Source organism: Lytechinus variegatus, chromosome 2 (genome assembly GCF_018143015.1).
Source record: "Lytechinus variegatus isolate NC3 chromosome 2, Lvar_3.0, whole genome shotgun sequence".
Classification (NCBI taxonomy): Eukaryota; Metazoa; Echinodermata; class Echinoidea; order Temnopleuroida; family Toxopneustidae; genus Lytechinus; species Lytechinus variegatus.
The window spans coordinates 47,238,045-47,252,936 of NC_054741.1; the positions used below are offsets into that span (position 1 = coordinate 47,238,045).

Genomic DNA, 14,892 nt, shown 5'->3' on the forward strand with positions numbered 1-14,892 from the left:
TTAGTTGAAAACAACCAATCGAAGAATTCATGGTCCCCCTTTCCATTCATTTTTGGAAAGCATTATCTTCATCGTGAAGTATAAAACTTACTCAACTTTATTTATATTAATTGGTATATAAATGACGAATATACCATGTTGATAGGACGTTGTGAAGTGGATGTTGCTTTATCACTGATTGTCTGTGTCGTTCTCTGCCATCATGTCCACGCAGAAGATAGCATTCAAGATGTCAACGGTACGTATACCCAAGAAAATTTTGCTTTGTAATTGTTATTTATTTACATCTATACCGAATAACATTTTGTTTCCCCAATTCAAAAACGCGATTGTTTATCATGTAACAATTTGTTTTTACAATTATAAAGGGATTAATTATCTTAAATTGTCACCACATATCCCGTGTAACATTCCAATTCAACTAGAATGTTAAACATTTGACATGCTTATGAAATTTAGCGAAATGTAATGAAATGATTATTCCCTTCTTGTAAGCCTGTATTTTGAGAGATTGGTGATTGTGATTTGAAAAATCTAAACTGATATACGTTTATTCTAAAGAATGTTGATTTCATATACGGTTAGCATATAAAATTGTTTATTTTCTTTGAAAGAAAAAAATACGATTACAGGAGGGGTGGTTTATAAAGAATTATGATATTTCTCTAGATGATAATCATTAATCACCATTAGTTTAGTAACCAAACATTGATCAAACTTTTAGGGTTGTCTGTAACATGAGGATAAAAGCAAGTTAAATTACAAAACGTACCATTAGCATAACCATGATAATGATCAGTACAGGGACGGCGACAGAGTACTAGCAGTTTATCGAAGAGGTGTGGGTTCAAGGCTACCTATATATGAGGCCCTCTCAGTTGAATTTAAGGATATTTAGAGTCTCAAGGCCAAGACCCCTTCTTTTCATATTTTTTGTTCTTCTTTCTTTCTCCCCATTTTACCCCCCTTTTTTATTATTCGTCCTTTTGTTCTCACTACTTGAAAAAATATAGATATAGGGGACGATGACTATCTGCCCTCGTGGCGCTGCCCCCTTCTCAATACATTTATAGCGAATGTGATGACTTCAAACATTATTCATTTATTTTTTATAAATGACCGGGGATTTGTTTGGTGGGGGGGGGGTATTTGACCAATATGTTGATTCATATTCGGTATTATTTTCTTTCATCTTTAATCACTTTCTTTTAATTGTATCTTTATTCAGCTGAGAACAATCTATACCATGTATACAGATCATGGAGTATCGTGGTTGGTGTGTTTGTAGTGATGACCTTTATTGCAATAATCTTACTCTTGGTGTTTTACTTCCGGTCCAACGTGACAAAGACAGGGGAAGCAAACGTAATGAAGAACAAACGACTTACAAAGAGGTAAGAATAAGATAATTTATCGTGTTTATTCAAAAGTATACAGTGGGGATGCAATTTCAATTTCAAAATACATCATCCCATTCCGGCCATTTGATACGTTTAAGGACAAGTCCACCCCAATATAGATAGATTTAAATAAAAAAAATCAAATAAGAATAATGTTTAATGAAAAAAACATGAAAATCAGGTGTAAAAAGGAAAGTTATTACATTCTAAAGTTTTGCTTATTTCACAAAACAGACGTGCACCACAGATGATATGCAAATGAGAGATTTGATAATGTCAGACTCGGACATGGACCATTGCTTTTTTATTTTATTACACAGCTACATGTTATCAAGTGGGTAAGGATACAAGAACTCTGTATCGAGCTGCTTTCTTACAAAGTGGATGTGGCATCTTGGTTAATGAATGAAATATAATCTATAAGCAATATCCAATTAACCAATTACCTGTTAAACCATGACTTGTGATAGATAGAGGTAGTGGTTTACGCTTCTGATCGAAACATTTACCCGAAAATCAGAATGTAAAGACATGATGGACTTAGGTTGCAACAAAGGGCCTTGTCTATACAGAAAGATATCTTTAAAGAAATTACTTGATTTTAAAGCTACTTGATCGTTTTTTTCTTAAAATAAGAATAATGATAAATATAAAGCATTTCGGTTGTCGGATTATCTCCACTACATTACAGATATGCGTTTGCTATAGTGGTTGGGCTCAAAATTTATTGTTCAATTTTTATACATATTACTTTGATGTTTCTCTATCTCATAATAGGATTTTTTGGTATTTTGCCATCAAAACTGAAAAACATGTAAGAGACAATTTTGCTCCTTTTTTCAATTTGGTATTTTTGTCGCAACATTATCCAAATTGTCCATGACGCAATACCAGTTCACCGGATAGGGGAAGTTTGCCCCAGCAAAAAAAAAAAAGATTTGAATAAAAAAAGAAAACCAATCAAGCATAATCAAGCGAACTGTCTTTTGTTTGATTCCTCTCTGCATAATTATGTCTAATTATCATTATTTTAACCTCCTGCGAATAAATGAAGAATTTCCATATTGTCAAATTAGCCGAGTTATACATACTGTTTGTGAAAATTAAGTGTAATCTTTAAAATAAATGTCATAACTTTCATATTTTACATCTGATTTTGATGACATTTTCAATATTAAGCTTTTTTTTTGTTTTCTCTCTCTCGATTTGGTTACACTTCGTAATTCCGAAGCTTCGTAATTCCGAAGGTTCTTTATTCCGAAGGTTCGTAATTCCGAAACACGTAAATTGCCTATACCTCGATGTTCGTTAATCCGAAAACGAAAAAGGGTTCGTTAATCCGAACATTTGTGGCGTAATTCCGACGATTCGTTATTCCGAAGGTTCGATAATCCGAAAACGAAATAAGGTTCGTTGTTCCGAAGGTTCGTTAATCCGAAAACGAAATAAGGTTCGTTGTTCCGAAGGTTCGTTAATCCGAAAACGAAAAAAGGTTCGTTGTTCCGAAGGTTCGTTGATCCGAAAACGAAATAAGGTTCGTTGTTCCGAAGGTTCGTTAATCCGAAAACGAAATAAGGTTCGTTTTTCCGAAGGTTCGTTAATCCGAAAACGAAATAAGGTTCGTTAATCCGAAAACAAAATAAGGTTCGTTAATCCGAAAAATGAAAACCGGGAAAGCAGAGGCAGAGGCAAGGGTAGGGGGGGCGGGGGACACTTTTGCCGTTCAATTATTATGAGGATGGGAAGGCAAGGGCGGCCGAACGAATTTTCGTTGGGGGTAAAGCCAAAAAATGAAACTCATACGTCAAAATGGGCACTTTGGTGATATTTTCACCTTAAGATTATCATCTGCTTGAAGTCATTGTGTGTTTGATAGTGATTAAGTAGAGAAAAACTTTTTTGAAGTGACTTATTATGGCAAAATGTATATTTAGGCGTTATTTTTCGGGAGAGAGTATAATGAGCGAGCGGCTTGGTAAAGCAAATTCAAAGGTGAAGTTGTATAAGGTTTTTTGTGGTCAATTATTCTTAAAATGGCATTATTGCGAGGTGTTGCGAGCGTGAATCACAAATTAAAACTTTAGGTTATTTCAATAAAAAATGAAAATTAGTTTTTAAAAATCCGAGCAGATTTCTGCTGTCATTAAAAAGATGTGCATCTAACTAAAGAGTTAACACGAGCGCAAAACGCGAGCTTAAACATACTGACCAGAAAAGGAACCTGTTAAAGAAAGCATTTAGTGACCTTTTTAGGATGCATATTTCACCAATCGAATGAGAGTGCGAAGCGCAAGCTGAAAATTTTCAATATTCCAGCCTGAAAACTTAACTTGTATACTTTAATAAGAGTATTTTATTTCGAAAAAACATGAAAAACGGCATATTTATTTTTGAAAAAGGAACTTTCCCATTTTGGAAAATATTAATTCCCATGTTTTTTTTTTCATTTTTGATGCCCCCTGCCTCCCTCCCGACCTGATCTAAAGGGGACATTTTAAGAACTTTTTGCAGTTAGCCATGAAGACGATGTGTGTTTTAACCAATGGCGGCGGAACGTTTTTTTTTTTTTTTGGGGGGGGGGCAAAGCAAAAAAAGGGGCCAATAGGGGCAATTTGGTGCAAACGGATATTTTCACCATTAGATTATCATCTGTGTAAAGAGGTTGTGTGTTTTGTAGTAACTAAATTGAGCACAATTTTTTAAGTGATCACTAAAGTTATATATTTACGTTTCATTTCTGCGAGCGTAGAGAGCAAGCGGTTTGGGGGAAAAAGTCAAATTTGAAGATGTAAAATTCACCTTTTTGGTCAATTACTGTTAAAAGGGCATCCTTGTGAGATGTTGCGAGCGAATCACGTGCTCAAACTTTTGGAAATTTCATGTGGGCCTAGAATGATAATATTGATATAGATATTATTTACCCAGGGAAGCCACTTCAGTTCTGAAAACTATTCTCCCAGCTATTATTTTTTTTTTACAAGAATGCTTAGAATGTCCAGTTTTCAGGTTGGAAAATCGGAAAAATTTGGCTCACGTTTTTTGCTCGCATCAAGTATTGTTTATTGAGGAACTCATTCTATTCCTGGTTACAAAAAAGAAGTATGAAATGTCCAGTTTTCAGGTTGGAATATCACAAATTTTAAGCTTGCGGTTCGCGCTCTCATTATTTAGTTCGTGAGATATATATTCTATTCATGAGTCGCTAAATGCAGTCCTTAAAAGATTACTTTCTGAAGCCTGTTGCATAAAACTTTTTACCTGAGAAAACTCTGGTAAAAAAAATTGAAACTAAGGTTAGTCTGATTTCCGCCACTGACTTTAGCACAGGGCAAAAACTCCTGTAAAAACAACCTGAGTTTTCTCAGGTAAAAAGTTTCATGCAACGGGCCCCAGGTCAGTATATAAACAAATTACAGCTCGCCCTCGCATTAATTCTTTAGAAAGATACACATCTTTCTCACGATTACAAAAAATGCTCCGAATGCTCACTTCACGTCTTGTTACATGAAATGTCTACTAGTTTGAGCTTGCGATTCGCTTTCAACATCTCACAAGGATCATTATTAGTATTATTTTTATTTTTATTACCAGCAGAAGCTGTTATTAAAAATGACATCCCCTCCAATACAAATCCTATTATCTAGAGGTTGCTCGCACGCTTCCAACACACTTGATCCCCTGCATCTTTAATTAAACCATTTGCTTATAGGCAGCAATTGCTCAGATAAAATCGAAATTAGCCTATGCTTGATCAGGGCGCCTATATTCTTAATGAAATACATGCTTTGGCCCCAACACACGCATGTATCATCGATCGTTATTACTATCATTGCATAATATCGTGTAATCTTGTAATGACAACATCGTTTTTGTTACCAAAATGAATTATTTTCATTTTCGGAAATACGAACCTTATTTAATTTTCGAATTAACGAACCTTATTTCGTTTTCGGATTAACGAACCTTATTTCGTTTTCGGATTAACGAACCTTATTTCGTTTTCGGATTAACGAACCTTCGGAATTACGAACCTTATTTCGTTTTCGGATTAACGAACCTTCGGAATTACGAACCTTATTTTGTTTTCGGATTAACGAACCTTCGGAATTACGAGCCTTATTTCGTTTTCGGATTAACGAACCTTCGGAATTACGAACCTTATTTCGTTTTCGGATTGACGAACCTTCGGAATTACGAACCTTCGGAATTACGAACCTTCGGAAATACGAACCTTCGGAATAACCGAACCTTCGGAATTACGAAGCTTCGGAATTACGAATGTATGCGCTCGATTTACCCCCCCCCCCCCCCCCCTCTTTATCTAATGTTGTAAGGGTTGACTTGCTCATTAATAGGGCAAATGTGAAAAGTCTGTCAAAATTTGATCTGAACTATAATATACACCCTTTGAAAAAAGGGTAATTGGTAATCCCGTCCTTGTCTCTAAATACTCGTTATGCAGGAGTCAGAGAATGGTTCCTCCCGACTTTCGTACACGGGCTCAGAATCGAGAAGACCGCTACGGGGATCGTTACAATCAACTCCGGAACCTCCGACCGCCAGCTCACGTCGATTACCACTTCGATAATCGGTCGACCTCGATCCTCGCTCCAGACAGGGTAACGGATTACGCTTACGGCTCTGGCTCACCTGTTCATAACAACGGTTTACCTCCGTCGACGAGGCTTGTCGAGATCGATGAAATGGACGAGCCCCACCTCGAACCCGTAATGTCAGGAGGGCCACCTGCTTTCCACTGGAAGGTCGGTCTGACGGAGTCCACGGTGTCATACAACCCGCTGGCTGAAATGGCGCCCCCTCAAAGAATGCATCTTGGGTATTTCTGAGCATACACGGATCATTGTGCTCCCCCTCGTCATTTTTCACGATGAATCCGTCGCACGAAATTTTTTGACCACGCCACTGGCTGACTTTTTATTTTCAATTCTCGCGCAAACTTTTGAGACCAAATTTGAAATTACGCACTATTTCGTAAGTGCTCAAAAGCGGCATTGTAAATAGTGTTTTCAGCCCAATTCATTTCCTCAGTGTTGTTTATGGTCAGAATAAAGTCTCTAACGATTTCCATCGATAAAACAATCAAAAAACAAAGAAATATATAATAATTTACAAAACAATCAAAAACAGTAAAATAATTGTGATATTATTTTTTGAGTACATTTGATCAGTATCATATAAAGAGTCTGTGAATAAAAAAGGCTTTTTAGGTGCTTTAATTAGTTAATTAATGCAAAATTTTGATTTTACGTATTAAGAAGAATAATTAATTAGCAATGTCATTTTTTTAATTTGATTTTACCATTTTGTAGATTATGCAATGGGTAACGCGCTTGTCGATTTTCGTTGCGATCGCGCTACCGACGGGGAGCCCCCAGTCTCCTTAGGCGTCGAAATAGCTCAATCTATTTAGGGTTAAGTCCTCCAGGAAATCTAGTTAAGACCAAAACCTTACAAAGTCCTCATTTGAACATGAGAATATGCAGGCAACTGCTAATTTCACATAACATCATTAATCTCTAGAGAGTATATAAGCAGGTAAGAAATTAATTAGAATAGTTTATTATGAGTGTCCCGACGACTATTATTGCATTTAAAGATTCGATTGCTCAGTTTTTACATGCATTTCTTCTATTACTTGGAAAGAAATGAAAGGTTCTTAAAAGGGTGGGCAGCCTTGACTTTTTTTCGGTCGTATGTATTAATTTTGAACTGAGGCAAACCACTTACAATATAGATCCCGGCAAAACTAATAAATTCTGGCTGATTGCCAGCTATTAATAAATAGCATACCATACAAATCCAAACTCATCGACAGGATAAATAACAATACAAACTTTTTTACAGGAACTCAAGAGCATAACACTTTTATTACCGTAGTCCAATATCACAGAAATGACTAGAATAGTAGATCGATGAAAAATGAAACCAATCAAATGTGGAAAACAGCAAGAAATAGAGAGTTCCTCTACGTATATAGCTTGTTCAATTATAATTATATATGAATATTCACTGCACGAAATTATAAATACCATTCCTAGTCAGCCATTATGTCACGCACCTTCGGCTTTTGAGTAATAGGTTTCCTAATATAATCACTTTCGATCAAACGATAAAATAAACCTATGTTCAATAAGAGCAAAATAAGGCTCATGGGCGGGAAAAGAAAGTTAACGTCCGTCCAATTCGCAAACAACCACCACGTGTCGTAAGCCAAAATACCCAGGCGAAGCACGACGTATGTGACGACATTGAAAACGTTGTTGACCTTGAAGACGAGGTCATCTTTCTTGTAGTCAAACATGAGAAGGATGTGACGGAGATGAAGAGAGATGCCGTTGATTTCTATGCAAGAGGTGATGGCAACTATACCAAACATTTTCTTCTCCACTATCACCCAGAATAGGATAAAAATATCCTGCAAAACGAAACAAAAAAGATGAAGAGTGTCGGTCAAGAAAAAGAAAGATCAGAAATATATTCAGAACTACATGTCAATTTGGAGGAACACCATGTGGTGGTACAAAAATAATATGGATTTTTTCGCTTCACTACACACGACAGATTCAAGAACATAGAAAATATATTGTCAAATGTCCTTCATTAAAAGGAACAACCAAGGAGTCTTTGTCGTAAATTGGTGAATCAGCAGTTTCACCCAGGATTCTAGACAAACGACATATTTGCAATATTTCGTCAGTTCCAAAACTTAGGACGAAACTGCTGTTTCGGTTCACTCATATTTTCGACAAAGACCTCCCAGCTGTCTTTGTTATTTTGACGGGCATTTTTAATACTTTTACTGTGTGTTTGAATCCGTTGTGCGTTGCGAGCGAAATCACCCTTATGGCGTTTTCCTTGAGAACAACCCTGCTTTACACAAGGATAATACACATTTATTGTTTATACATTTCCATACTCCTTATTTATAATGAGAAGATTATTTGGACAGTCCGTACATACCTACCAATTGAGGTAATTTCATGTGAATGCAATTCATATTCAATCTTTTAACCTGCTGAAAACAAATAATGTTTAAAATCCTCTATGACGTTGTATATCAGATTAGATTTGTTTGAAATACATCATTATATGAATGATTTCCACCGCTCTACCACTGAACGATATACTTGTGAATGGAGTAGATAAGAAATTGTTCGGTTTAGGGTTCAATGACATATTCTGTGTAATTAATATTATAAATCAACAAACGAAAAATTCGATCGATTCCAATACATTTGTAAAATTGAATGGAAAAATGACATCGAAATCAACATTTCTGCCAATCTTTACCAAAACTATAAACTGGTTTGAACTGGTATTTTAAATTTTGATGTAAACTTAAGTTTTGTTGCAACCAAAATACAATTACTGCTAATATAAAATATTATCCTAGTATTACAATTGTAGTTGATTTTTTTTATTTCGTGCGTATATGTTAAGAGGACATTGATGAAAAACAACTTTGCAGATTCGATTTCTTTTTTTATAAATTCATGCATAAACATGTTTAATAAACAAATGAATAAATGAATTGCTTAATAAACACGCAAATAAATAAAATAAATGAATAAATTATAATAAATATATAATAAATGATTACATACCAGAGTATGATGTATCATCAATGGAAGAAAACTGGCCAGTTTGGTGTTCATCGCAAGATCGATAAAGTCATACACGTAATATCCTATATGAATGTTAAAATGAGGTGTGGAAGGATTTATAGAGCACAGGTAAAGGATACTAATTTATTATTCGACAGTGCACATGGCGCAAATGACAACAGAATTTTTTTTTGTCAATTTACAAGAGGCAACCTATAAACTAATAGTACCAAACTAGGAGACGATTGTTATCCAGGTCAACTATCAGATAATTAATGTATGATTAGTTTATTTCTCAATTAATCAAAGTAATATCAAACTAGTGCACTCTAAAGAAAAAGAAGTGCTAATTAACTTAAGGAGCTTATAAAAAGTGACTGCTTGTGCTGATTAGTAATTTAAATTTGAAGTAGAAACTCAGCACCCGAAGTGCAGTCACTGTACCTAAGTCCTAAATTAGCAATTCATTGTTAGAGTTTACATTATGAGTACAACTTTCGAAAAAAAAAATAATTGAACTGGAAAAGGATATACTACTTTGATAATATTTAAACTTTTTTTGTTACTTTTGAAGGCAGAAATAATCGTCCGCCGTCGTATAAAAATGAGTATCATCCTTACCATTAGTAATTGCCATGGATACTAGGATTATGGCGGACGTAGCATTCAAGGGGTCACTAAGCAACTCTGGAGCGAAGTATATACTGTAACCATGGTAAGAGAGGGAGAGAGGGGAGATGGAGAGAGAGACAGAGGAGGGAGAAGAAGGAAGAGAGAGAGGGGGGAGATGGAGAGAGAGACAGAGGAGGGAGAAGAAGGAAGAGAGAGAGAGGGGAGATGGAGAGAGAGACAGAGGAGGGAGAAGAAGGAAGAGAGAGAGGGGAGATGGAGAGAGAGACAGAGGAGGGAGAAGAAGGAAGAGAGAGAGAGAGGGGAGATGGAGAGAGAGACAGAGGAGGGAGAAGAAGGAAGAGAGAGAGAGGGGAGATGGAGAGAGAGACAGAGGAGGGAGAAGAAGGAAGAGAGAGAGGGGAGATGGAGAGAGAGACAGAGGAGGGAGAAGAAGGAAGAGAGAGAGAGGAGATGGATACAGAGGAGGGACAAGAAGAGAGAGAGAGAGAAAGGAAGAGAGAGAGGGGGAGGGGTGTGGAAGAGAGAGGGGTAGAGGGCGATTGGAGAAAGAACGAATTTTAAAACCACATATTGCTTTGAACACAGACAAAAAGACCAGAGTCACAGTTATTTTGTGTCAGGTCTAATACTAGATATTATTTTATTGTATTTCATTTACACAACACATACATACAGAGAAATGATTCGAATAACACTTAGTTTTTTTTATCTATTCATATGTATCAGAACAGGTTAACAAAATCAGAGATAAAATCATTGCTTTGCATTTTGGTCCTGGGATTAAAAAAGGAACAATCAACGGTAATTACAATAATGAAGTGCGCAAGTCATTTCAATAAAAAAGAAAGCAAAGGTTATACAGAACACTGGAAACCGTGGTCAAACAAACGGTAGCGATGAACACGGTCAATCTATTGAAAACGCCCGTCAAGTCGCAACGGACAGTTTAGAGGGCTGTGTCGAAAACTGGTGAACCAGGGGAGCGTTTCATCAACAATTTTGTCCAACAAGTTGTTAGATCTGACATCTTTCCTTGATTCTGATTGACTTAGAGGCCCTGTTACTATGGTAATTGTCAGATAAAATGGGACATGTCGGATAAAACGTCCGACAAGTCCTTTCATGAAACGCTCCCCAGGACAGCAGATCGACCTGAGATTCGGAGCTGACGAAAATAAATGCAAATAATTTGTTCGTCAAGAGTCCAGGAAAGCGTTTCATGAAAGGACTTGTCAGACGTTTTATCCGACAGTTACTATGGTTACAGTGCCTCTCAGCCAATCATAATCAAGGAAAGTTGTCAGACCTGACAACTTGTCGGATGAAAATGTTGATGAAACGCTCCCCAGGACGACACTGCTGTTTTGATTTACCGAATTTCGACGAAGATTTCTTTGTCACGAAGGGGTTTTGACCACAGATTCTCTGCGTTCCAAAGGCGTCTGCGTAGTGTTGCAAAAACTCCCAAATGTGAATGTACCACTTAACAGCAACACAGAATCATAGCATAGACCTACCTTGCTAATCCTCCTGTTGAAGCAGACACTGCATGTATGGTGGAGATGACCACATTTCTCCACTTGTGTCGACGGGATCCATCCGCATACTTCGGGGGCACAGGCAGCTTGTCGATGAGGAGGTTGAGTAAGAAGCACATGATCATCGATGTCGCCATGATGACGAAACTGACTGATGACGAAATTTCCATTCTGAAGAACTTTTAAGATGCTGGGTTTGGAAATGGTTTGCAGCGAGTGCATCTACACACCCTGCGTTGATTCAATATAAGACTGGGATTTACTTTTTAATCCTGTTGAGAAAGAAATTAGATAAATACTATAGAATCTGCGATTGCATTCAGAAACTCGATCGCTACAGAGAGCAAAAGTCTTGTCGACATGGGCGGAAATCCCAGGGGGACGTGTCCCCCTACTAAAAAATATAGTAGGGGGACACAATATCATGGACCTATGACAGTATCAAATGTCCCCCTACTATTTCTTGTCTATGATGGCAAGAAATACATCATTCAAGATCGAAATAAAACTTGTATTTGGGACGAGATGGCCTTACTTTTTTAAATGGTGTCTTTTTTTAAACTTATTTTCGTCGAAATGACCTTAAATTTGGGTTGATAAACATATTTGTTTTGCTTGTCAAATTTTCCAACCCCTTGCCCCCCCCCCCCCACCTTTTAGGAGAGATTTTCGCTCCTGCTTGTCGAGAGTGGATAAAGCCTGAAAGTGTGAGTACGAGCAGAGCATTGCCCTTGCGAATGTGTCCGAGGATTTAGGAAGACAACCGCTTGTCGTGCTTCGAGCTAGAAATTAAGTAAGTCCTACATTCTTTTAGGTCTTTACCAAAAGTGAAATGAATGCAATGAATGAAGCATGGTTCAATAATCGCAAACTTATCAATTTTAGCCGTAAGGTATGGTCTGCATTCCCAATGTTCGTCAAGCGGTGTTGTGAGGCCGATGTGATAATAATAAAGTCAGTAAAATTTTAAGGGCAAAGAATCACAAAGGGATGGGAAATGGGTCATATTGCAGGAACTCAGGCGTGAGAATGATGAATAGACCTCTGTAGATATTATCATGGAGCTATTATCATGATTATCATGCACTCAATACCATGTCTATTATGAAGGTGAAAAGGATGACTGAGCTCAGAAGCAAAATAGGCACGATACGTTGTGGCTTTAGCTGCAATGCAAGTCTATTGATGATATCCAAGCACAAAAAATCTGATGACAAATTAAACCATGGAACAGTGTGATCAAATCACTTGAAAGCTTACCCAAATGGATTCAAGAATCATTATCAAAACAAGCATTGATCATTCAAAAGGTTACTACTTCTTTAAACAGCACTGGATAATCATCTAAGGAGCTGAAAAGGAATCAGTTGCGTGTTACTGTTCCATGCATAGATTATATCGAAAGAAACTTATAGAATCCGAATCTATCATTATGATATGACATCGCTAGATTAAGCAATTTTCACTTACCTTGAAATAAAAGATGAAATCCTCAGTCCCAACATTAATCACTGGCATATCACGTGGCTGAAGAATCTGGAAGACACTCGATGTGGTGAATGGTAGTCCCCAGCTTGCAGTCATGTCAGTCAGTCAAATAGCAAAATAATGCAAATTTGTCTGCCCTTCTGGCTATACAGTTAAAAGCATTTGGAGCGCCATACTATTCGAAGGGTCAGCAACAAAGAAAGCACTCGGCCGATGCCATGGCCATTCACAGATTTTGTTTACAGGGGGGGGGGGGACACATACCAAAATCGAAGAAACTCGAAAACGAAGACTGAAGCGACTGAGCTTGTCATAGGGCGCTTTTGCATATTTCAAAATGAATTTGAAAACAACAATGCAAATTGAAAAATGGGCGAACTTTGTGAAAAAAAATATTCCAAAATAAAATGTAGGTTTTAAAATTTTCTGGGGGACTACCCCCCCCCCCTCTCTCTCTCTCTCTAACTGCTTACAGCAATGACTGCAGCATCACATCAAATTTCATGCTTGCAAAGTTGTTGGGAACAAAATATGTTGCATTTAGCATTACTTTGATGAGTCACGACCGAAAAGGTAATCTTAAGTTAATGATTTGCATTTTGACACCGCGCAGGTAGGTTTTAATCATGAGAGTCGATAATCTTTTGACACCAATCTTCTAAATTATGATTACTTACTTTATTTATCCGGTGTATAGATAAATCTCAAATGAAAAAAAAAACATAAATATAATTACTATGATTCATGTGGAAAAGGTAACCGTGAACATAGAAAGTAACAAATAACATTAAAAAAATAACTAATAGTTCCCAGCAAATGATCATATTTAAGCAAATTTAGAAAATATGTCATTCTTGCAATAAAAACACAAAATGTAATTCTTATATTTGAATGTTATTTTATATTTTAATTTGACGAATTGCCCTCCTGCCCACCCTCTCCTTACTCTTTAAAATGTAAAATTAAAAATCCAACTTATCTTATACCTGCTTATTAAGCATGACTCTAGTCCCATAGTAAAGCAGATTTCCAACCAAAGAAAATTCTTTCCCGCTCAAAAAAAAACCACAAAACAATGCATACAAATTTATTTTTCTCTACAGTGAAAATTTATTCAGCGAGTTTGAGGGTAGGGATCATGGATTTTCTTTTTATTAATGAGCCCAACATTTTTCCTTTTGTTCCTTTGGCAATTCTTTTGAAGCAAACAAATTGATATTTTTGTGTTAATGGTCGTATTTTTAGTATGTGTTTTGTAAATCACTATATTACATCTGCATTCATTGTTTCCATGGCTATCCACAATACCGTAGCTTGGAAGTTGGAATGGCAGATTGGCTCTCCTGTATTTAAATATCATCAGATCGTGGAGTGGCGGATTCCAGCTCCCGCCCCCATTTCCAATTAAAAAAAAATGGGCGTGTAACATGCACACGCCATTTTCGTCAGGTACATGCAAACATAAAAAGTACAAAGTCATTCCCTTTTTCTTTCATTTCCCCTTCTGTCTCATTCTCTCCAGCTCTCCTTTTTCCTCCCTCCCTCTCTTTCCACCCCCACAATTGTCTCCCTCTCTCTCTCTCTCCGTTCTTTCTCTCTCTCTCTCTCTCTCTCTCTCACTTTCTGCTCTTCACAAAACAATATTCTAAACGAATTAATATAAGAGCACATTAAACAAAATCAAAACACCAAGTTAACTCTAGAATAAAACATAAACAATATACACTCCATTAGTTATTATCATCATTATTCTTATCATCCAACATGAAATATCAAACAAATCAATGAAACAAACACCTCAATCACAAAGACAAAAATAACAGTTCGGTATTTAACACAATTAATATTCAGACACTGATTGCACTTGGATGAGCTACTATACATTTGGGAAAAAAAAACACGTGGAAAGTTGATCAAATAATTGTAGTCCGTGGACCGCCCGTACCTATCTAGGAGCATGTGAACGATTTTGAACGATGAGGGGTTGCTATTTTTTTTAAAGAATTTAAACTCCAAAGGTGATATTGATTAATAGAAATTTGACATGCAAAACAAAAACAACAGCGAAAAAGAAATGTTTTCGCGTTTTTTTTTCTTCACATTTTAGCATACCAGTCTGATTTCAACGGGAGGGGGATGGGGTGGGATGTTGCCTATGATATACAACATACGCAACAACCCGCTTCCAGGAGCCATGCCTACACCCCA

General features: G+C 36.7%; 2 protein-coding genes across 2 annotated transcripts; one reads left to right on the top strand and one right to left on the bottom strand.

Moving 5' to 3' along the window:
• The first annotated feature begins 135 nt into the window (after positions 1 to 135).
• On the top strand, positions 136 to 6,352 carry LOC121406837. Its single transcript, XM_041597708.1, has 3 exons — positions 136 to 238; positions 1,229 to 1,394; positions 5,863 to 6,352. The coding sequence occupies exons 1-3, from the start codon at positions 136 to 138 to the stop codon at positions 6,245 to 6,247; spliced, it is 654 nt and encodes a 217-aa protein (XP_041453642.1). The 3' UTR covers positions 6,248 to 6,352.
• Positions 6,353 to 7,271: 919 nt separating this feature from the next.
• LOC121409485 (TLC domain-containing protein 2-like) lies at positions 7,272 to 11,422 on the bottom strand. Its single transcript, XM_041601404.1, has 4 exons — positions 11,176 to 11,422; positions 9,647 to 9,729; positions 9,026 to 9,108; positions 7,272 to 7,836 (listed from the first exon to the last, which is right to left on the bottom strand). Exons 1-4 carry the CDS (start codon positions 11,364 to 11,366, stop codon positions 7,456 to 7,458), a joined length of 738 nt encoding a protein of 245 aa, XP_041457338.1. The 5' UTR covers positions 11,367 to 11,422; the 3' UTR covers positions 7,272 to 7,455.
• Between the last annotated feature and the right edge of the window lie 3,470 nt (positions 11,423 to 14,892).